This window comes from Somniosus microcephalus, chromosome 8 (assembly GCF_052327205.1).
Source record: "Somniosus microcephalus isolate GS21.2 chromosome 8, FLI_Smic_1.0, whole genome shotgun sequence".
NCBI lineage: Eukaryota > Metazoa > Chordata > Chondrichthyes > Squaliformes > Somniosidae > Somniosus > Somniosus microcephalus.
This window is the reverse complement of record NC_140994.1, coordinates 166,991,845-167,015,902: the sequence shown is the minus strand read 5'-3', so window position 1 is coordinate 167,015,902 and position 24,058 is coordinate 166,991,845. Positions and strand designations below refer to the sequence as shown.

The 24,058-nt window shown below is 45.7% G+C and overlaps 1 protein-coding gene across 2 annotated transcripts in view; it reads left to right on the top strand.

The window, feature by feature from the left end:
• sh3pxd2b (SH3 and PX domains 2B) overlaps window positions 1–24,058 on the top strand; it is a 381,839-nt gene that overhangs the window by 104,795 nt on the left and 252,986 nt on the right. For both annotated transcript variants that reach the window (XM_085995331.1, XM_085995333.1), the window contains exon 3: window positions 11,762–11,837. In XM_085995331.1, coding sequence (XP_085851457.1) covers window positions 11,762–11,837 — 76 coding nt within the window. The remainder of the gene's footprint in view (window positions 1–11,761; window positions 11,838–24,058) is intronic.

Here is a 24,058-nt window from a genome sequence, read left to right as displayed (position 1 = left end):
AGACCACCATGCTCGCCCTAAAATCCAAGGGCCTCCCAATCTCCCGCTGGCAAGATGTCCTCCCCGATGCGCTCCACTCCATACGATCACTGCTCTGTACTGCCACAAATGCCATCCCTCACGAGAAGATGTTCGTCTTCCCCAGGAAATCCACCTCGGGGACATCACTACCGCCATGGCTGACGTCTCCGGGACCCGTCCTGCTCAGGAAACACGTGAGGAGCCATAAGACGGACCCCCTGGTCGAAAAGGTTCACCTCCTCCACGCCAACCCACAGTACGCCTACGTGGCGTATCCTGACGGGTGGGAGGACACAGTCTCATTCGAGACCTCGCACCCTCAGGTACCACCCGAAACACCATCGATCACCATCCACTACCTCCACCCACCACCACTACCCATGACGCACCACCAGGGTGTCTACCACGAACTGACGACATGCCGGTGCCATCCCTACCCCGAGAGGACGACACGCCAGTGCTCCGTCCCACGCGAGAAGCGGCCGCGGGCAAAGAACCGCAGCAACCGGCACCACGAAGATCATTACGGCAGACAAGACCCCCGGAGAGACTTTCGTATACGAACTTTTGAAACACTTCACCCCGCCGGACTCTTTTTTTTAAACGAGGGGTGAATGTGGTAAACCACTGCTAACTCTGTACATGTCTGTGTGGTAAACCACTGTTAACTCTGTACAGGTCCGGGCATGTCTCCGCCCCTGGCTCCACCCCTAAGCCCGGGTATAAAGGTGACTCACCACCCTTCTCCCGGGAGCTCTTAGACTGGATCCACTAGCAGAGGCATGCTCCAGCTCTTAGTCAATAAAAGCCTACTTCGTATAAGTTCAACTCGTAGTCTTTGGTGTTGTTGATAGTGCATCAAATACTAATTCAAGAGTAGTTCTGTGAAGTTCCTGTCTGGCCCTCTAAAACAATCAAGTAAACTCCAGTATAACAACAGAAAATGCTGGAAAAACTCAGCAGGTCAGGCAACATCCGTGGACAGAAATTTGAGTTGACGTTTTGGGTCGAACCCTTCTTCAAAACTGGAAAGAAAAGATAGATCGGAGGCAGGGCTGCGATCGGACAAAAGAAGTAAAAACGAGACAATAAAAGGTGTACGAAGCTAGACGAGATGGTAATAGGCTGAGATTAGGTGTAAAGTGTACTGGCAGGGCAAGAGATAGCTGCCAGGTGTGAGAGAGAAACAAAAGGAAAGGGGGGGGGGGGGGGGAGAGAAAGGAGTGGAAAAATTACAAGAAAAAATGAAATGGGGGCCGAGGTTATGATCTGAAATTGTTGAACTCGATATTGAGTCCGGAAGGCTGCAGAGTGCCTAATCGGAAGATGAGGTGCTGTTTCTCGCGTTTACGATGAGCTTCCGTGGAACAATACAAGAGGCCAAGGACGGTGAGGTCCGAGTGGGAATGGAGCGGTGAATTAAAATGACAGGCGACCGGAAGCTCGGGGTCACCCTTACGGACTGAACGGAGGTGTTCCGCAAAGCGGTCACCCAACCTGCGTTTGGTCTCCCCAATGTAGAGGCGACCGCATCGTGAGCAGCGAATACAGTATACTAGATTGCAAGAAGTACAAGTAAATCACTGCTTCACCTGGAAGGGGTGTTTGGGGCCCTGGACAGTGGGAAGGGGGGAGGTATAGGGGCAGGTGTTATATCTCCTCCGCTTGCATGGGAAGGTGCCAGGCGAAGGGGAAGGGCTGTTTGGGGTGATAGAGGAGTGGACTAGGGTGTCTCGGAGGGAGCGGTCCCTGCAGAATGCTGAAAGGGGAGGGGAGGGGAGGGGAAGATACGTTTGGTGGTGGGATCACTTTGGAGGTAGCAGAAATGCCGGAGGATGATCCGTTGAATGTGGAGGCTGGTGGGGTGAAAGGTGAGGACAAGGGGAACCCTATCGTGGTTCCGGGAGGAAGGGGCAGGGGTGAGGGCAGAAGTGCGGGAGATAGAACTGACACGGTCGAGGGCAGTGTCAATCACGGTAGAGGGGAATCCTCGGTTGCGGAAAAAGGAAGACATGTCTGAAGCACTGGTGTGGAAGGTGGCATCGTCGGAGCAGATACGGCGGAGACGGAGAAACTCCAGTAACTTATAACTATCACTATTCCAAGCTAGCCCACAACTTGGGCCTTTAATCCCATTGTACATGCTGGAATCTGCCGCTGAGAACCTCTGTCCCGGATACCGCCAGATTATCTGGGGCTGCGAGAGGTTCATTCATCTACATAAAACTGGTGCTCTGGGTGCATCACGCATACCCGCCACAGCGGGGGTTATTGCGGTGGAGGACAGCCCCTAGCTGGAACCTTAGAAGCATGGTGAAAGAATTAAGACCATAATTTCCCCCATCCCCCCCCCCCCCCCCCACCCCACAAGGGAGCTGATCTCTTACCTGAAGCTTGTTAATTTCTTAAGGGGCCCAAGACTGGACCACTAGTGGCCCCACATCTGACCAAGACACTATCTTTCTCTTGGTGTACAGGCCTCTTCATGGAACCCAGGCTGGGACCAAGGCAACGTCCAGCCTAGGAGTTTCCCACCCCCAACCACAACCTTTCTGACATGGAGGCCGTGTCTGGGGCAGACACAGGAAACTGACAGCAGAGGTGAGGACCCAGTATAACTCACATGCTGCACTCCTGCCCAACTAATGGTGGTAATACACCAGAAGGACTGCAGATTTTTAGGGCCCTTATCTTTTATTATTTGAAATGCACTCCTTTCTCGGGAACTTGTCTAGCTTCCTCTAGGTATAGTATCCTTAGTTTTATATTATACTGTCATAACATTATATCCTAAAATCCTACTTGCCTTCCCAATAGTCTCGTCACACTACTTGTAGATCTTCAATCCCTTTCCTGCTCTACTTTTTAGTGGATACCTCTGTATTGTATACATGTGCCTATACTTTCACAGACACAAATACATAACACTGCAGCTATCCACATCAAAGGGCATATGCCATACATATGCCTATAACCCCTTTTTTTCCCCTGTCTAATTTGACCTACATCTTGTTTATTTGCTTTGAATTCCCAACTGCTGTGCACATTTTTGTGTCCTCTGCAAACTTGTGAATAGTTCCATTAACGTCAACATCCATATAATTTGTTGAAATGATGAATAGCAATGATCCAAACACCAGCTTTGCAGAATCCACTCAAAACGTGGCCTCTTGCAGATCTGCTTCTGTTGAAGTTGTCTCTATCTACGAGATTATAACCTATTTCCTATCCAATGTACTTGCTGATCGCCAAACCTACATGATGATGAAATCTTACCCAATAAATAGCTTTACACTTTAGTGAAGGCGTTCTTTAAATCAAAGTATACAACAACATCCACTACTTTGGTCATGTGCTCAAAAAACTCAATCAGGCTAGTGAGTCATTTCAGTAGAAAGTTGTGTGTGTGTTACGATGAGTCATACTGGTGTATAAATTGCTCTGCTGTATTAGAAGACTCAGCAGCATATATGAGGGTAGTTTATGTAGTATATATTTAAGTGCGTAGCATGCACAGATATCTCTAATCCTTTGTGGGCAGATTATCCTAGTCATGCAGTAAGGCAGGATTCATTAGCGATTAGTGGATTAAAATATTAAGTGCCTTGATGAAGGCACTGACATCAAATATAACAGCTGTTCTGCTGCCCTAACTGAGATAAGCTAACTCAACACAGAACAGGGATTGAACCTGGTACTTTCCTATTCTGTACAGCCTAGCACCATATCATTTAGTACATTTGTCTCCAGAGCTATCTCCTTTTTTTGAATGAAGCTGAAACTGTTAGGAGTGGTCTTGGGACCTCAGTAATTTCTGCATGTACCTTTTGCTAACTTTCAAAGGGCGCCTTGTCATCAATTCCTCCTTCGAAAACAAATTGTTTAAGATCATTCATCATAGTTTTTTTTTTAATGTCCTGGTCGGTTGATTGAGTGATAACCCCCCTGGGGTTTGGACTGGGAGGCTGTACTTAACTTGATGGTCTAAGCAAGCTGAATTAATAATATCAGTAGAAATGGCCATTAACATAGGTGCAATAGTGATTGCATTATTTCACCAGTCTGTATTTAATTTTATTTCTTTGCACTGTCAGGCTTCATAGCCTCTCCTGACTAGTTCCCTCCCCTGTTAAAGTTCAAAAATATAATTTTAAAAAACCCAGAGAAATCAACAAAAAACCCAAAAGAATGTTGAAATTAATCAGATAAATTGATTTATTCATTAATTCTTTGTAACTGATTCTTAAAAGCATCCTGATGGTGAGACTTATTTAATATGCTATTCATACAACAGGAAGGAGAAATAACATTATCTTGCATTTTTTTTAAAGCAATATTTTGAAAAGGAACTTAAGTGAAAATGAACTCCATATGCACCAACACTGCAAGTTCTTGAAAACATTTCTCAGGTCCCTTTTATCTTTTGACCCAAAAGCAGTAGACAACCTGGGTCCATTGAAACCACTTCATTCTGGGGCTCGCCTTGAGCCCATCTGTGTCTGAACCTGTGGGAACGCCGCACTTAAATAAGTTAAATCAGAATAAATGAAACCCACCAAAAGGTTGGGTTTTATTTATTACAGATTCTTTAACTTAGCTCCTGTTTGCTGCTATAAATATTGCAAAATTAACCAGTTATTTTCTGCCAATAAAGTGTATCACTATTAAAGGTTATGTATGTAATTGCTGTTCTTCGTTTGTGAGACAGTATTTGTGTAATGTTCTAAATCTTTGCTAGATTCTCAAATCTGTATCCAGCAAATATTATTTAGATATATATATGAAAGTCTTCACTATGAGCCAGAGATCAGCTGTCGAGCACTGCTCCAAATTGTCAGTCAACACTGAACACGTGTCCATGCATCTGCTAATTAGAAACACCAGCCGTACTTTAAGCAGATCCTCTTATTTTATTTGGAACAGGTTTTTCAGTATTGGCCTCTTGTTATTTTGTTGCTGCAGGCTTTTTGGAAGTAGACCCATTTACTGTGTGGCCATGCAACAGAATATTGGACCCATACAAATATCCTCTTGTTTCAGTGGAGACTATTCGTTATAATGTTAAAAAGTAGCATTCAGTTCTAATGATTCATTTAAATCTAAAAGGATACAGTAGCATGTTTTGGAGCTGCCATGGACAGCCATGAGATTGTTCTGTCCTCAAATGAAGACGACTTTTGTTACTCCTGCGTGGCAAGCGTGCAGACTTGTGATGGCTGAACAATCCTGGCATCTGGCATCCAGCCCCATTTTTAGGAGATCCACGACAATTTTTATAAACCCAAAGCCACCCTATTGCTTTGTCTGCAAACTGGTGGGCCTCTTGCATAGTTTCAGATTTCAGGGTACTCTTTAAAGCATATTGTTGAAAGCAGAAGGGTTAATTGTGATGCTAAGAGCTAGTGGGGAAATTTTAATATTTATTACACCCACTATGCCCATTAGAATTACTCTGTTGAAATGAAAATCTGTAATTTTATTGGAGCTACATATACCTTCTTTACAGGAAGTCATTATGCTGGGGAATAAGGATTTAAAAAAATGAATAATCTCAGCACGGCATAGACTGCACTCATTTGAATGCCACCAGTTACTGTAAGCTCTTCATTTTTCCTTTTGTTTCACCTTTCAATTTTTTGTCATTTTATTTTTCGATACTTTATTTTGTTTCTTCCTTTCTTCAGTCTCTCCCATTGTCTTCATCTTCTTTTTCCTTCAACGCTTCAGGAGGGATTTTAACTGCTGGGCGGGAAGCCAGTGGAATTGCAGCCAAGCGTCCGGGAGTCTCCGTGGCAGGCCTGGCCAATGTTAACTGGCGGGCCTCATTTACATTAATTTGGGCGGGCAGCTGGCCGACTGCTAGTTGAAGATCAGGTGCCCTGAGGCCGCCCACTGGCACTCTGAAAAGTTGCAGGGTAGGGGATCGACTTTTGAAGTGTAGTCACTGTTGTAATGTGGGGAACACTGTAGCCAATTTGCGCACAGCAAGCTCCCACAAACAGCAATGTGATAACGACCAGATAATCTATTTTAGTGATGTTGATTGAGGAATGAAAGTTGGCCAGGACACCAGGAATAACTTCCCTGTGTAATGATCAATAACATGTCATTCTATAGTGGACACTAGGTGGAGCCGTAGAGCTGTGTAGAGCTGTATATAGCTGTATGTATATAAGACTACACTACCCAGCTGTATGTATATTAAGACTACATTACCCATGAGGCACTAGGCTACCCACAAGGCAGCAGTCAAGATGGCTGCCTCTATAGATACTGTACCTAGTCCACATGTGCTCAATAAAGTGTCTAGCAAAAGCTAGCTGTGTTCATAATAAGAATGTCTATTTATTAATGAACATAAGATGGTACCAGGATTGGTCAAGATCTGCTGAAAATTTTGAAAAGCGACATGGAGAATTTGAAGCCACCAGAGCGTTTGAAACTCACAGGAAATAGCGACTACAATTGGCAGACTCTTAAACAACAATTTGAACTCTACATTGCAGCCATCGGATTCGGTACGAAGCCAGACGCAAGGAAGATAGCGTTGCTGCTTACAGTTGCAGGCCCACAGGCGATAGAGGTATTTAATACATTTGTATTTAATCCAGAGGAGAACAGAGAAAAATTAGAAGATGTGCTAAAACAAATTTGATGCACATTGCTCTCCCAAAAAGAATGAGACCTATGAAAGATACATCTTCTGTTCTCGGACACAGCAGCAAAATGAGACTTTTGATAGCTTTATAACTGATCTGAAACTGAAAGCACAGACATGTAATTTCTCTGAGCTCAAAGCATCCATGATTCATGACCAGATTGTGTTTGGTATTCATGATAAAAAAGTCAGGGAACGTCTGTTGAGAGAAACCGAACTAAATTTGGAAAATGCTGTGAAAATATGCCAAGCCAGCGAGCTAGCTCGAAAGCACGCGAAGACTTTCAGTGAAATCAATAATGATGCGATTGTAATGAGTGATAATGCTGCTGTCGGTGCTGTGTCCTACAAGGGGAAGAAACGTGGGCAGAACAGAAATGAAAAGCAATCGGTGGATGACATTTTTAATTGTAAACGCTGTGGTTACAAACACCAGTTAAGACAATGCCCAGCGTTTGGAAAAATGTGCACAAAGTGTAATGGAAAGAATCACTTTGCCAAACAATGCTTTTCAAAAGTAAAAACAAAGAAAGGGCAACGAGTTAATGTAATTGAGGACACTGATTTAAGTGAGACATTTTTTGTAGGAATGGTGTCATGTGACTATCAAAAAGGATACAGAAAATGTGCAGCCCTCGGAAATGGACAATGCTGAACGTAAAGTTAATGCAGTAAAAGAGGACAAATGGATGATCCCACTGCAGGTAAATGGAGCATTAGTTACCTTGAAACTAGACACTGGGGCAAAAGCAAACTTAATCAGTATGAGTGACATTAACAATATGAAAGAAAAGCCCAAAATACAGAAAAAGTCAGTACTACTGAAGGACTATAATGGACAGAAAATAGATAGCTTAGGTGTATGCAGACTTAAAGTGACAGTCAAAGACAAAGTGCATCATCTCATGTTTTCTGTTGTGGCTGAAAGACTTGATTCACTACTGGGTGACAAAGCTTGTGAGGACTTAGAACTGGTCAAGAGAGTCTACCATATAAACTGTGCCATAAGCAGACCAGATGACTCGATGGATTCTGTAGTGAATAATTTCCAGGATGTGTTCAAAGGATTTGGAGTTCTACCATTCACTTACAAGATCCAGCTAAAGGAGGATGCTCAGCCAGTGGTACATGCTCCACGAAGAGTTCCAGCACCCCTGCGTGACCGGCTCAAGAATGAACTGGACAGAATGACCACACTAGGAGTCATCAGGAAAGTCGAAGAGCCAACAGACTGGGTTAACTCCATGGTATGTGTAAAGAAAAAGAACAATGATCTAAGAATATGCATGGATCCAAAGGACTTAAATGCAAACATAAAACGTGAACACTACCAGATTCCCAAGCGAGAAGAAATCACCAGTGAAATGTCAGGTGCCAGATACTTTACAAAGCTCGATGCCTCAAGGATTTTGGCAACTAAAACTGGATGAAGAGAGCACCAAATACTGTACCTTCAACACACCATTTGGCAGGTATTGTTTCCTCAATGCCTTTCGGGATAATATCTGCATCTGAAATCTTAGAGCGATGGAACACATAATTGAAGGTCTGGAAGGAGTTCGGGTCTATGTTGATGACATCATCATCTGGGGCTCCACACTGAAAGAACACAATGAGAGACTGACTAAAGTGCTACAGAGCATACGCCGGAATGGACTGAAGCTCAACAAAGCCAAGTGTCAGTTTGGTGTCCAGGAAGTCACTTTCCTAGGAGATAATCTATCTGGTAAAGGAATAGAGCCAGATACGGAAAAAGTAAACGCCATACTCAAAATGCCCCGACCCACTGACAAAAAAGGAGTGCTACGCATCATGGGGATGATAAACTTCATTGGAAAGTTCATTCCTAACTTGTCAGCCAAGACAGCCTGTCTGCGAGACCTGCTACATAAAACAAATGAGTTCGCATGGACAGAAAGACATGAACAAGAGTGGATGAACCTGAAAACCGTGCTGACAACCACACCTGTACTCACCACCTTTGACCCAACAAGAAGAATCAAAGTGTCAACGGATGCATCAAAAGATGGCCTAGGTGCAGTCTTGCTACAAGCAGAGGGTGAAGATTGGAAGCCTGTTGCCTATGCCTCCAGGTCTATGACTGATACTGAGTGTCGATATATTGAAAAGGAATGTCTAGGCTTGGTAGTTGGACTAGAAAAGTTTCATGGCTACATATATGGACTTCCCACCTTCACAGTTGAGACAGACCACAGCCCTTTGGTTGCCATCATAAAAAGAACCTGAATGAGATGTCTCCAAGGTTTCAACGACTCATGATGAAGCTGTAAAGATATGACTTTGAACTGATCTACACACCAGGCAAATACATAGTGTTAGCAGATGCACTATCCCGAGCACCCACAATGAGTCATGAGCTCTAGAAGACATGGATGTTCATGTGAGTATGGTCACTGCTGCGCTGCCCGTGTCAGACACAAAATCAAAGCAAATAGCAGAAGAAACAGTAAAAGATACAGTATTACAAACAGTAATAGAGAACATTCATCATGGTTGGCCAAAAGGTTCCTGTCCAAAATATTTTCACAAGGTCAGAATTGAGTGTCGCAAGTGGACTATTACTAAAACAGAACAGAATAGTCATTCCACAGGCTCTACGTCAAGACATGCTCAAAAGGATTCATGAGGGACAACTCGGAATTGAAAAATGCAAAAGGAGGGCAAGAGACACTGTTTATTGGCCTGGCATAAATAAGGACATTGAGAACATGATAGGCAAATGTGAGACATGTCAGAAACACCAAAACAAACAAGCAAAGGAACCAATGATAGTAGCTGACTTACCAACAGCACCATGGCAAAAGGTTGATAGGGACCTTTTTCATTTAAATGGTACAGACTATCTAATAGTGATTGACTACTATTCTAACTATCCTGAGATGGCACTGCTCTCAAGCACCACAGCAAGCAGTGTCATAGTGCATATGAAATCCATCTTTGCCAGACATGGATTTCCCAGGATTGCCGTTAGCGACAATGGTCCGTGCTTCAACTGTAAGGAGTGGCAACAGTTTGCAGCACATTATGACTTTCAGCACATCACATCCAGTCCTTTGTATGCTCAGTCAAATGGTAAGGCAGAGAAAGGTGTTCAAGTTCTCAAGCAGCTACTGAAGAAAGCGACAGAAAGCAAGTCTGATCCTTATCTCGCCCTGCTGAGCTACCGAGCCTCACCTTTTAGACTGTGGTTCTTCACCTGCTGAACTACTAATGGGTCGCAAGTTGCGCACCACGCTACCCTGCTGTGCAAAAGAACAGCAAAGTGAGGAACTGAGACAGAGACTTCAACTGTTAAAGCTGAAACAGAAATCATACTGTGACAAGTCATCCAAAACTCTAAAACCATTGACAAGGGATGATGTTGTCAGGATTGAGGATCCAGATGCATGGAACAGGAAAGCTACAGTTCTTGAGGAAGTAAGACCAAGGTCATACACTGTTAGAACTGAGGAAGGACAGATTCTCAGGAGGAACCGCCGTTCCCGCCTAAAAGCACGAGACTATTCAAGACCAGATTGATGACAATGCCGCAACTGCATCTTGTCATTCACCGCCAGAACAATCTCATGAAGACACATCAGACTTACCCATGTTGAGAAGATCCACACGTGAAGTAAAAAAGCCTGATAGACTTGATCTTTGAGTACAATGTAAAGCTTTGAAAATGTGTTGACTGTTTTGAAAATGTTTATGTTTATAGAGTACTAACAAAAGTGTTACTGATATATCTTTATTGTTTTCTTGAAAGTTGATTGATATTGATTTTGTTCAACCTCAAAGAAAGGGGGATGTAATGATCAATAACATGTCATTCTATAGTGGACACTAGGTGGAGCCATAGAGCTGTGTAGAGCTGTATGTAGCTGTATGTATAAGACTACATTACCCAGCTGTATGTATATTAAGGCTACATTACCCATGAGGCACTAGGCTACCCACAAGGCAGCAGTCAAGATGGATGCCTCTACAGATACTGTACCTAGTCCACATGTGCTCAATAAAGTCTCTAGCAAAAGCTAGCTGTGTTCATAATAAGAATGTCTATTTATTAATGAACATAAGACCCTGCTCTTCTTCGAAACAGTGCCTTGGGATCTTTTATGTCCATCTGAGAGGGCAGACGGGGCCTCGGTTTAACGTCTCATCTGAAAGACGGCATCTCTAACAGTTCAGCACTACATTGGAAAGTCAGCCTAGATTTATGTGCTCAAGGTCCGAGGAAGATGTTTTAAACTTACCTTTGAATGCCACCGCTTCTTCCCTGACGGGTTTTACTGAGCAGGGCACCCACTTCAGACGCCTCGCTCAGTGCACTGTTAAAATGGCATTGGGGTCCATTTTATGTCACGGCCCCAAGTAGCATATATTAATGAGACTGCTGCCCGAGTCAGGTGGGTACCTCGGCTGCCGGCAAAAACATGCAGGGTTAAACCAGCTGCAGACAGGGATTGAGTGGATAATAGAGCCGCTTGATTTTAACTCCCATTCTGCCCAGTATCCACCGAGCAGAGGGAGTTAAATTCCACCTTTTCATATTCCTTTATTTGACTTCATTATTTTTTTTTCCTAAGCTGTCTCCTCCGCTTCTGAATGAAATGTTTCTGCAGTAACTTTCTTCAATGTAACCCTGGTGTGGAACAGAAAAACAACTTCTATGTATTTCTATATATCGCCAAATATTTGGTCCTCAGTGATTTGTTTCTCAAAAAAAATCAATAAAAATCTCAGTTTATATTGAAACAATTCTGTATCTGATGTTTTGGCTTAATGATGGATGGAAGTATGGATTGATGTAACAATGTGCAACCTATTAATGCTGCAGATAGTAAGATAAATTTATATCCTAGCTGGACCCCTTTAATTCTAGTTACAGCAAAGCAAATGAGTTAAACCGCATGTCCGCTCATGTTGAGTTTCCAGCTAATCCATGTGGTACTCGTTGAAAGCTTCCAGCCTTTATATATTTTAAGTAAATAGATTTCCCATTTCTTCTTGAAAATATTTTGAGATTTGACTGTATTTGAAAGTGCGTTCTCTAATTCTACTAATTGCGTCCCTCAGATGCAGCTGTTGGATACGTTCCCAGTGGAAGGAGGCCAGAAAGACCCCAAGCAGCGCTATATTCCTTTCCTGCCAGGTACAGTAACACATGCTGTCAGTTTTCTTTCCTAGTCTTACTCCCAAAAGGTCCACATTTTTAGGCCCTAAAGGCAGAACTGGCAGATTGTTTGTCTGCAAAAGTCATCATGAAATGCGTGAGTGCACAATGGGTTTTAGTTGTAAAATGTTAAAATTTACTTTGTGGCACCAGTGCTACAATTACATATTTACAGTACAGGGTATTGACTTTCCTTATCTCCCTCCCCCTTAATGCCTTTATGGCTAAATGTACTGGATGGTGTGGTATTGATCCACGAAGACCAGGAATATTCCAGGTTTAAACTGCACTCTTTTAGCTAATCTTGACTGGGGCTGCAGTGCAGAGGGAGGAGGGTTACAGATGGTCTCCGAATTACTGGGCTTTGAAGGGGAAGAATCAGCTGTGGTTCTTGTATATTATCCAACAACCCCTGTTGGAATTGTGTGTACATTTCCAGGATTGGTTTGTTTTCCCTGGACAAATAGATGGTTGATAATTTATCGTCCAGGCTCACAGGTGAAGAATGGTCACTAATACAAGGCACGAGAAGGCTAAAGGTAGTATGCATCTGTTTCAAACGCGTAAATATATTAAGCCAGAAATTGTTAGAGGGAATACTTTAACGCCGTCACAAAAAAAGGAATAGAATGTTTCCATGGACTATATTAAAAGAAGCACGTTGCCAAATTGGGCAATTTTGGGGGCATGACCCATTGCTGAAACAGCTTACCTTGAAACTGGGGTTGAGCTTGTGTGCCACATTAGGTGCGTAAAATAACCTCTAAATAGCAACTTGGTGGCAAGGCCAAGAGAGCGATGTTTGATAAGTGTACAGATATTTTACTTGTACAGATATTTTACTTTCAGGATTAATCAATAATCCATCAGAAAGTAAGTCACCTGTAATGTTTGATTGTTGAGTTGACTACAAGCTCATAATTACTAGTAGCATAAACAGTGTATGGGTAAGGAGGTTTTATTTTTCAGATTCTGCAGATTTTTTTCTGACCGGATATGTAAATTCCCTGCTGATTTCTTAAAATGTCATTGTGATTGTGAAATGAAGTCAGCAGCAGTACAGCAATCGTGTAGTTCGTAGACCAGTGAGCTGCTGAGCCTGGTATGATGTTGGACACAAGGGGTTGTATTTTGCGACCCCTACGGGTGCATATGAGGTGTGTATGCGCCCATAGGGGCCGCGCAAGTTCTGGGTTTAGGCAGGCGAAGCGCATGCGCGTAAACCCGGAACTTGCGGTCTGTCAAGAATTTTTTGATAGATCCTCTGCATCCCCTTGAAAAGAGCCTCTGTGGGTGGCGAGTTGCGCTATTTGCTCAACTTCCGCCCACTGAATGCCTGTGAAATTCTTACGCCTGGTAAAAGCAGGCGTAAGGCCTGCTTTCACCAGCATAAGAATTTAAAAAAACTAAAAATAAAATTTTATCACTCATTTATACATTAAAAGCCCTATCCAATAAGGTAAGTTTATTTTTAGCCCCATTAAAACATATTTAAAAAAAATTAGAAACAAAATTTTCATTTAAAATATTTAATTAAATGGCATTTTAATTAATTTTAAACATGAAATAAGCTTTAAAAAACATTACATGTGTTCGTGTATTTAAGTGATCCCCATTCATACTTATGGGAATTCCGTACGTACGCAACTCCCATAAGTATGAATGGGGATTCCCTTTTATTGGTTGGGCTGGCCCACATGATCCCAGGGGCGCTTGTGAACCGCATGCGCCCCTGGGATAGGGCCTCTGCCCGCGCGGACCCGGAGATGCCCAGGATCGCAAGCCTCCATACCTCCCCGGGCCACCAAGTAAATGCGTAGATTTTTTACAAGTCAGAGGCATCTGCCCGTGGGAAACCTCCGATTGCAAATTTTGGGCCAATGCATGTGAAGGAATTCTAGCCATGCAAGAAGCTCGAGATCTGTGCAGCACTTTGACGAGAGTGTGTGATGTGATAGAACTGGAACTGATTGATGCTTCGACCTTGTTGTTACAGTCCAATCCTGTTTAGAAATAGGAGTGTGATGATGCTCATTTGGAGGAAGGCACCAAATTGTTTGTTCTGTGAAGTTCCTTATTTGAAAGTTCAGCTTTCAACCTCTCTTTCTACCTTCTTAACCCTTTACTCTGTCCCACTTTTAGCTCCACGCAATCTCAATTTTATTATTTTCGAATTGTAATCTTAATTTCCTCTCCCTGTAGCTGCAGTCTTGCTTTCTGTGCCCATCAACATAAAGGGAGGTTTGAGACTTTGCAGGATCTGCAGCACCATTGCTCTGGAAGTTGAAAATAAGAGCTTTGTTAGACCTCCAGTTGCAACATCTGACCCAAAGGTTTGGTTCTGACCTTGATTCAAATGTACAGCTTCCTAAAAAGGCCACCATTGTGTCTCAATTCTGGCTTACCCAGAGCTTAGCTGCTTAAAATTGTATGTGTATTGTAAAGTTCTCAGTAATTGCGGTGGTGCTCTGTCAAACGAAAAGCTTACCGTAAGGACAACATCGGAGTATAATTTAGCTTTCATTCTCCTTTTGGTTATCGGACTGGTTGTTATGTGCAGAATTACAAATGTATGTGATTGTACAGTGTACTTTGCCATGGAGTTTGCAGAGTGTGCAACCAATCGTTCCTGCATGATGAATTCTGGATCTTAGCTGAAAATCTGGGGGTGAGTTTTCCCACCTTCCAGGCATCTTCTAACTGCAGCACAAATAGAACTGAAAGCAGTGTTGAAATTCAGTGAATGCAGCCTCCTTTTCAGAGGTGCACTCTTTGCATCCGTTACCTACTTTGTTTTCTTTATGGTGTGTGCAAGTATTAATATTTGTTAATATTTACTCGGTTTGTCACTTATTAAACATGGTGTTTGCATTAAAGCCTGTGTATTGGTTAACGTTTAAACCTTGTCCTGCAGTCCGATAACATCTTCTGCCGGTTATCAGTGAAACTGACAACTGCACTCCCACAATTAATTGTATCAATAGTGATGTCTGTACAACCCAGTTGAAGGTTTTGTGATCACAATATGTCTTACAGCTATCAGTGGAATGTATTGATTAATAACCAAACTTATCCTGACAACAGCTCAGAAGTCTAGAACTCCACTGATACTGGGACATGATTTGCTAAATGGTTTAACATGTGGATTGAAGATGCACCAGTTTGTAAATCCAATCCTTGATATCCTAGGTCTCTGGTCTGTAACACACAGCTCCCTTACATTGTTCAACCAATTCAATCGCCTTTATTAACCTAATGGACTGCTCACCCCAGTCGTTGTTTAGTTAATCCATAGTTTAAAGTAACAGTATCTGTGATTAGGAGGAGGGCTTTGCTGTAGACTGCAATTCTGCCCCCTCTTTTTCCCCCCCCCCCCCCCATATTTCCTGTATATTTTTGGGTCTAAATGGAGCTCATTGGTCAACTATTTGCATTATTATTCACAGATCAAAGTGTAGAAATGGGCAGATGTAGGGAGGAGACTAGGGCCGAAAGTGGAAATTTGTGTGTAAATGAAATTTAAAAGGAAGGGGTCAAATAAAAGAAAGTGTCACAATAGGGCAACAAAAATTCTGAAAGCCTTTAAAAATGCTCAAAAGACAACTCAACCTATTAGCAACCTATGCTCAGGCTGAAGAAGTATACGATTAAGATAAGCAAAAGTAAAGGACAAGGAAACCCTACTTGTAGACATGAGTCTGCAGGCAAGTGATAGGGCGGCCCAGCATCGAACCGCCTGTTCTATTGCTGCGGAAGTGGAGGTGATACTGCTTGGACGATAGCAAAATACTGTGGATGCTGGAAATCCGAAATAACAACAGAAAATGTTGGAAAAACTCAGCAGGCCAGGTAACATCCGTGGAGAGCGAAATAGTCAATGTTTCAGGTCGAAACCCTTTGTCAGGACTGAGAGAAAACATAGGAAATGAAACCGATTAAAAGGCCAGTTTGGGGGCTGGGAAATGGGGATGAAAGAACAAAAGAGAAGTGAAGAGACATTAAGAGGTATTCAAGACGAGACGAGATGGTGATAGGACTAGTAAAGAGACAAAAGACGGCTCTAGATGTTTATTAAATGGATGCAGTGTGAAATGCGCTGGCAGAAGGAGAGACAGCTGCCATGTGGGAGAGAAAAAAGGGGGAAGGGCCAAAACAAAGGTGTGGATAAAAAATATATAAAAATGTAATAGGGACTGAGGTTATGATCTGAAATTGTTGAACTCGATATTGAGTCCAGAAGGCTGTGAAGTTGGCGTGGTTCCAAAAAGGGTTTCCCTCTGTGCCACTCCACAGCACCATCCCAATAAGTCCATATTGCAGGAAGGAGGTGGAGGTAAGCTTGAATCTGCAACAGACAGGTATGTCACTGGTTTTTCAAGCAATATAATGCAGATTAATAACAACAAATACCCTGTGTTTTGCTCTGTGCTGATCGAGATCTTGTGAAGAAACAATTTGCACAGTTGTTGAGGTGGGCGCAACAGTGCCAGCCAATATGTTTGGTGGCAATTTGGCAGCTGTGCCAATCCAGCTTTGCTGGCATGCCTTTTTTCATGCAGTACCATGTAAAGCAAGACATGTGATTGGGATTGCTTTTGAACAATAATCCAGCATAACAGCTAGTCTGGTCTTCAGACATATCTGTGCCCTTGCTCCTGCTCTTGCAATCAACCTTCAGAGTTACAGTTTCAATGTGCAATATTTATCTGACAGCAAGGTATATTCACCTCTGTCTGCAGGTGTGGGTGTGTGGGCACTGCCAGGTGGCACAGAGCATCTCCCTTACAGCTTGACTTGCCTGGAGTCCCTTCATGTTCCTCTTCCTTCTTCCAAACACCTCAAATAGGGGAAACCTATTGATGGCATCAAGGAGCACCAGTAAAATTGAAGTCAATGGAAATGAGGGAGAAAACTCTACACTGGCTGGAGTCATACCTAGCACAAAGGAAGATGGTTGTGGTTGTTGGAGATCAATCATCTCAGCCCCAGGACATAGCTGCAGGAGTTCCTCAGGGCAGTGTCCTAGGCCCAACCATCTTCAGCTGCTTCATCAATGACCTACCCTCCGTCATAAGGTCAGAATTGGGGATGTTCGCTGCTGATTGCACAGTGTTCAGTTCCATTCGTAACTCCTCAGATAATTAAGCAGTCCATGCCTGCATGCAGCAAGACCTGGATGACGTTCAGGTTTGGGCTGATAAGTGGCAAGAACAATCATGCCACACAAGTGCCAGACAATGACTATCTCCAACAAGAGAGAGTCTAACCACCGCCCCATGACATTCAGCGGCATTACCATTGCTGAATCCCCCACCATCAACATCCTGGGGGTCACCATTGACCAGAAACTTAACTGGACCAGACACACACATACTGTGGCGACAAGAGCAGGTCAGAGGCTGGGTATTCTGCGGTGAGTGTCTTGCCTCCTGACTCCCCAAAGCCTTTCCACCACCTACAAGGCACAAGTCAGGAGTGTGATGGAACACTCTCCACTTGTCTGGATGAGTGCAGCTCCAACAACACTCAAGAAGCTCGACACCACCCAGAACAAAGCAGCCCGCTTGATTGGCACACCATCAACCACCTTTAAACATTCATTCCCTCCACCACCGGCGCACCGTGGCTGCAGCGTGTACCATCTACAAGATGGACTGCAGCAACTCGCCAAGGCTTCAACAGCACCTCCCAAACCCGCGACCTCTACCACCTAGAAGGACAATGGCAGCAGGCGCATGGGAACACCACCACCTCCAAATTCCCCTCCAAGTCGCACACCATCCTGACTTGGAAATATATTGCCGTTCCTTCATTGTCGCTGGGTCAAAATCCTGGAACTCTCCCTAACAGTACTGTGGGAGTACCTTCACCACAGGGACATGCAACAGTTTAAGAAGGCAACTCACCACCACCACCTCGAGGGCAATTAGGGACGGGCAATAAATGCTGGCTTTGCCAGCGACGCCCACATCCCAGGAACAAATATTTTTAAAAATTCACGTCTTGTGTAAAAGGGACAGAGAGCTGGCAATCTAGGCCTCTGCTCCTTTTATTGCATTGTTATGCCCCATGATCCAGAACAATAACCGTATTAACATTGTCCCTTAGTATTTAGGAGCAGTAGTATTTATCATTTTTATATAATTTCCTTTCAATTGTCTCTTTTGTCAGTCTCTCTGGCTGTTTTTATTTCTGTCTCTTTTGGAAACTACTGGGGAAGCACAGTCTAGGAATGTCTTTTTTTCTTTTGCTGCTGCTAATTCATTATACTTTATTGTCTTTCAGGTTCTTTTTGTCTCTTTCTACTGACTCCCTGAAATTTTTCTTTCTGATCCTTTCCCTCTCTCTGGCTGCTTGAGTCATTTTCTGCATATCCCTGCTAGCTGTTTATAGTTACCCTGCCCTCTTTTCCAACTGTTGGTGCTTTGTCTCTGTCTCGCCACATTAGGCTGAGGAGGAGCTGAAACAGGCGCCTTTTGGATGAGACATTAAACCAAAGTTCTGTCTTCCAGGTCAGGATGACGAAGAGCAGGGAGCTCTCCTGATGTCCTGGCCAACATTTCTCCCCCTCAAACCATCAAAACCCAAAGATTAACTAGTCATTCGCATCAGTGCAGTTTGTGGGATGTTGCTGGCACCGAATGACTGCTGCATTCCAACAGAGAATGAGGATTCTCAGTAAGAACCAAGGGAGAAGGGAGGTTCTTAAACTGAGGACTATTAAGCAGAGACTAGAATATCATTTAAATGGGAATGGAATAAATATTGGAAAGGAGGAATATAAAAGGATCTGGCAGAAATGGGGGGGGGGGTGGGGGAGATACTGGAGAGAGCACAGGCACTGGTGGCTGAATGACATCCTCCTGTGCTGTAATTCTATTATTCTATGGAAACTCTCCTTTATTGAATCTGATGAGTCCAGCAAGTGGTTTACAAATGTTGGTGCTGAGCTGACTTTAGGACGATGTGCCCTGTGAGAAATGCCTCAAACACCAAGCTCGCTGCCCCTTTGTGCAGTCTCTCGGTTTGGTTCAGGTTGGTCTGGTTTTGACTTATGAAGTCCAATAACAGATTGGCTCTGACTGAGGTGCCCAGTTCAGAGTTGTCATCTTCACACCGAACCTAAGACCAAATTTGTGTCCAAGGAGATGGGGAGAGATCAGGCCTATTAAAAGTGGCATCGACTGGGGAGACTCGCTGTACCTTGTGCAGTGCAGGGTGATTCTGGCTGTAGTTTCAGGATGAATATCAGAGGGTTATAGGTAGGATATATATTCAGCGAATTATTGTATTACTGTTGGTTATGAGGGGAATCTGATTGTTATCAATATTACTATTATTTATCGGTGCAATTTCATTGTGTTACTTCTAGTTACTGGTGGAACTGAAGTTCCTCTCGCCTCTGGTTTCCCCTCTGCAAATTGTGCCCCACATTTGGTTCCCCCTCTTCCCTGCCCTCGGTTTCCCTTCTTTGCCTGCTCATGGGTGGCCTCCTGGTTCTTGGAAGTTCTTGCACAATAGCTGCTGGTACGCAACTACAGGGGTCCCAAATGCAATAACATTTGCAAATGTCACATGGTCAGAATGTCATGTGATCAAACTTCCAGGAATACTTTCAACCAGAACTGGCAACTCTACATCTAAAACAGAACATGTTAAACCTTTTTATATAAAGACTGTTATTGATCTGAGCATTGTTGTTTTATCAGCCCAGGGTCTGATCTGACATCATGTCGACAGTTTCGCAATCCTGCTGTCCTCCATAACTGGCTTACTTTCATATCATAATGTTAAAAAATCGACTGGTTACCCTTTGGGTGAACCATCAGATAATCAGTTGTCTACAAGGGGGTTCTGGTATATTTTTCCATGCTGTTTGTGCTGTTTATGCATTTTAGTTTGAGGAAGCACTATACATTCTTTCCATCTCACCATGTGCCCTGGTTCCTGTCTGCAGCTGAGCCACAAAAAATAAAATAAAAACTAAAGAAGCTTAGCCAGTCTTTGCAATCTGACAAGTTTACATTAGTGTTGCTGCTGGTTGAACGAGACATGCCATGTCAGGCCAATGCTAAAGCAGCTTGCGATAGTGCGAACCTTTTTTGTCAGGGTGTTAAATTTCTCCACTCCTCCTCCAGTATCCTGGCATCATACACCACCTGTGGCCAAGAACGTAGCAGGCAACTGACTCTCTGGCTTCTCTGATCACTAACTCCCCACCGAGATGCAGCACAGGTTGGCAAACGGATTATTACACTCACCAAAGAAAAAACAGAGGGGGAGAAATTGGGTATAGCCCCGCTTGGGGCGCTAGAATTGGTGCTGCGCAAAATGTATCGCCAGGTGCAACTTCTCGCCACCTCGAGCGATATTGGGTTGCATCGCCCCTGAAGGAGATTGCGGCGTAAAATCAGGCGCTGCACGGGACTCCTAAGGCGCTAACTTGGCGGCGCTACTCAATATCTGGGCGGACGGGCGCAGCGCAGGTGCTGTCAATAATCGATGACCACAAGACATGCTGGCGCCGGCCAGCTCTTAAAGGGGCGGGTCATTTAGGTTCAGGAGCCACACTCATCGCCCTGTAGGCCTCAAAATCGGCACTGTGCATTCTGAGGCGTTACAAACTTTGACCAGATGGAGAGGGTGAGGCAGAGAGCGGAGCGCTTTACCGAGAGGGCATTGGATGCTTTGGTTGGCGCAGTGGAGCGCCGGCGAGCAGTGCTGTACGCTGACAATGGCAGGAGGCCTCATCAGAACGAATACTGCAGAGCTTGGCGGGAAGTTTGTCAAAGAGTCAACTCCAGCAGCGTGGCGCCCAGGACTCCTGTGCAATGTAGGAAGAAGTTCAACGATCTCACTCTGGTCGTTGGGGTGAGTGGCTTTTTGGCAATCTTCTTCATCCCTCCATCTGCACCTGACTTTATGGCCAGAGGGTGCACGATGCCCCAATGGCCATCTGTCAGCCAGCACCCATGGCCCTTTCTGGGAACGCACATGCACATTCAACTCAGGGCATACTGTAAGAGCTGATCGACCATGGGGGGCATGAGATGACAGCTCAGGGCACACTGTTTCATAACTTCCTGTCCTTTCTCCTGCAGGCCAAGCTGGCCAGGAACCGGAGGGAACAGATTCGTACTGGAGGAGGCCCTCCTCAGCTGCAGACACTGGCGGACCTGGAGGAGAGAGTCCACCAGATTGTTGGAGGCCAGCTGAGTGGTCCTGTCACCACTGGAGCTGCCGACCCCATTGTGCACAGCGATGGTAAGGTCATCACCTTTTTGAACTGTCTCCTTCCACTTGTTCCCCCCCACCAGCATTCTTTTTCACTCTGGACCCATGTCAGAGCATTGCAGCACTCTTGCATCCCTTGCTGCCACCCTGTCCTTTCGCTAAAGCCACTCTTCAACCTCCCTGCTTTCAGATGCTGCATCACCAGCTCGGGAGCCGAGCCCTCAAGCTGCCAGGGACACTGACTCCGGAGGCGAGGAGCAGGAGGAAGCCGGACCATCCGTGCCACCCTCCGGCGAGCCAGCCCATCTGCAGACTCGGTATAGTGCTTCCCTGGAGGGGAGCGGGGGGGATGGTTCTGAGGAGGAACCAGTTGCAAGAACCAGCGGGCTCCAGCAACGCAAGGGGGGTAGGGAAGCTCGGGAACCGTCTCCCCGGAGGGCGCGTCAGGCCACGATGACTGCTGCACAGAGCGCAGAAGAGGTGCGTTCCCTCGCAGAAATGAGCGCACAGGCTCGACTCAGGCACACTGAGCTGATGGCTGCAGTGGCAAGGATGCCTGAATCCATCGAGACACTGGCAAGGAGTGTGCAAGACTTCGGGGCAGCGCAGGCGAGGAGTGCACAAGACTTCGGGGCAGCACAGGAAAGGAGTGCCCAGGGCTTCGGTGCATCACTGGAAAGGACTGTCCAGGGCTTGACCGAAGCATTGGCACCTGCCACGCAAGTGCTGAGTGCTGCCACGCAGTCCCTCGCTGGCCTCATGCAGAGGCAGATTGAGGCCACACAAGCACTGACTGCTGCCACCCTCGATGGATCAGGCAGGATTACCCGGGGCCCTTGCAGCACCACAGCAGGCCAGCAATCTGTGGACCAGCCGATTGGTGCGCATGCTGCGGTGCTGCCCCATCAGAGTGCAAGTGTGTCGGCCGACCACGGAGCAGGTGTCCGCTCTCAGGATGTCAGCATTCCTGAAGCCAACGCTGGCACGTCTCCACTGCAGCTGCCATCACCTGCAGAACAGACTGCTTCCACCCATGCCCATTTGGAGCAGTCAGCATCCGGCCCCTCCAAGCCCAGAGTCCGCCCAGGCCGTCCCGCGGGCATCTGCGCTTTCGGACAGTCAGCAGGCGTCCCCCAGCCTTCATGCAGCCATTGGGGTCCCATTACGGAGGAGCTGCAGGGAGGGAAGGGGCCGTTCTCGCAAGAGAAGTAGATCACCATCAAAGGGGAAAGAGTAGAAGGTGCTGCTGAGACGTCTTATTTCTAGAAATCAAGGCCGTAGATGCTGGTCTTAATGTTAGTCATGTTTTGGATAGTCTCCCGGGTGTGCGAGTCACTTATGTGTTAGTTTGTTAGTTAAACTTTCTGTTGCCATTGCTTTGTCATGTTGGAAGGAAGCACATTTTTCAAAATAAACAAATAATTTTATTGTCATTGGCCATGTCTGCTATTTACAATCATTCTGGCCTTCATAGGCTTTTGGTTATCCGAATGGTTCCATTCCTGGTCTTCGAATGGCACCAAGCATTCCTTGAGAGGGGCCTAGAACCGACTCCTTATCAGCCTCAGACGGACGGCCCTTCCAGTTTCTCGGACCCTCCCGTCTTGGTCGTCTTCCTCCTCCTCTGCTGGTCCTTCAATGCCTGCTGGGTGTGCAGGGTGGTGAGGTTATGGAGCATGCAGCAGACAACGACGAAGTGGGAGACTCGCTCTGGTGAGTACTGCAAGGCGCCTCCCGAATGGTCCAAACAGCGAAACCGCTGCTTCAGCACGCCGATTGTGTGCTCCACAATGTTCCTCGTCGCCTGATGGCTCACATTGTAGTGCTCTTCAGCAGGGGTGCTGGGCGTACGGAGCGGGGTCATCAGCCATGGGCACAGAAGATAGCCCTTGTCGCCGAGAAGCCAGCCTTCTGGGTGAGCCGGGGCCTCAAAGGTCTGCTACTGAAGTCTGGCGCAGGATGAATGCGTCGTGGCTGCTGCCTGGGAACTGAGCATTGACCGCGAGGATCAGCTGCTGGTGGTCACAGACCAGCTGCACATTCAAGGAGTGGAACCCCTTGCGGTTGCAGAACTCCTCAGGATTCAAAACAGGCGCCCGCAAAGCCACGTGCGTGCAGTCAATGGCGCCCTGCACCATGGGGAAGTCCGCTATTGCCGCGAAGCCCTCTGCGCGCTCCCGCTGCTTCTCCGGTGTCACATTGAAGGAGATGTACTGCCGCCGCCTTTTAAACAGGGCATCTGTAACCTGTTGGATGCAGCTATGCACCGCAAACTGGGAGATGCTGGCAATGTCCCCAGTTGCTGACTGAAAGGAGCCGGTCGCATAGAAATTCAATGCCACTGTTATCTTCACAGCCACCGACAGAGAGGTCCTGCACCTTATCTGCGGCTGCAGATCTGCCTGAAGCAGGTGGCACAGCTCAGTCACCACCTCCTTTCTGAATCGCAGCCTCCTAACACACTGCTCCTCCAACATGTTGAGGTAAGAGAACTGCTGCCTGAATACCCTGGCAGCATAAGGTCTGGTGTGGTGACGTCTGTTGGCCCTCCTCCATCTGTCCATTTCTGGCCCCCTCTCCCTCTGTCCCTGTGCCCTTTCCAGATGGTCGAGCAGCAGGACGTTCCCCTCCAAAGCAGCCCCCATAATAATAGGTCACCAGAAATTAAATAGGGTGTAAACGCTCACCAGCAGCAGGGTGATGGTATGAAGGCTGAAGGTCCTCTGGCAGCGCTGGGTCACTAGTGATATGGCTCAGAGTTCAACTTTGCAACTCTATGTAAATCTCAAAGAAGTTGTGCTCCCAAAATGGCTGCCGCTTTTATACCAGTGCAGTTCCCTTTAAAGAGAGCCCCCTAAGCCCGAGAGCGACTGGGGAACGTTCCAGGAAGCTGTCCTTATTAGCGTCGGTCGGAACGGAGGGGGGGGGGCACTGAATTTCTGGTCCGGGGCGCCAAAAAGGCGTTG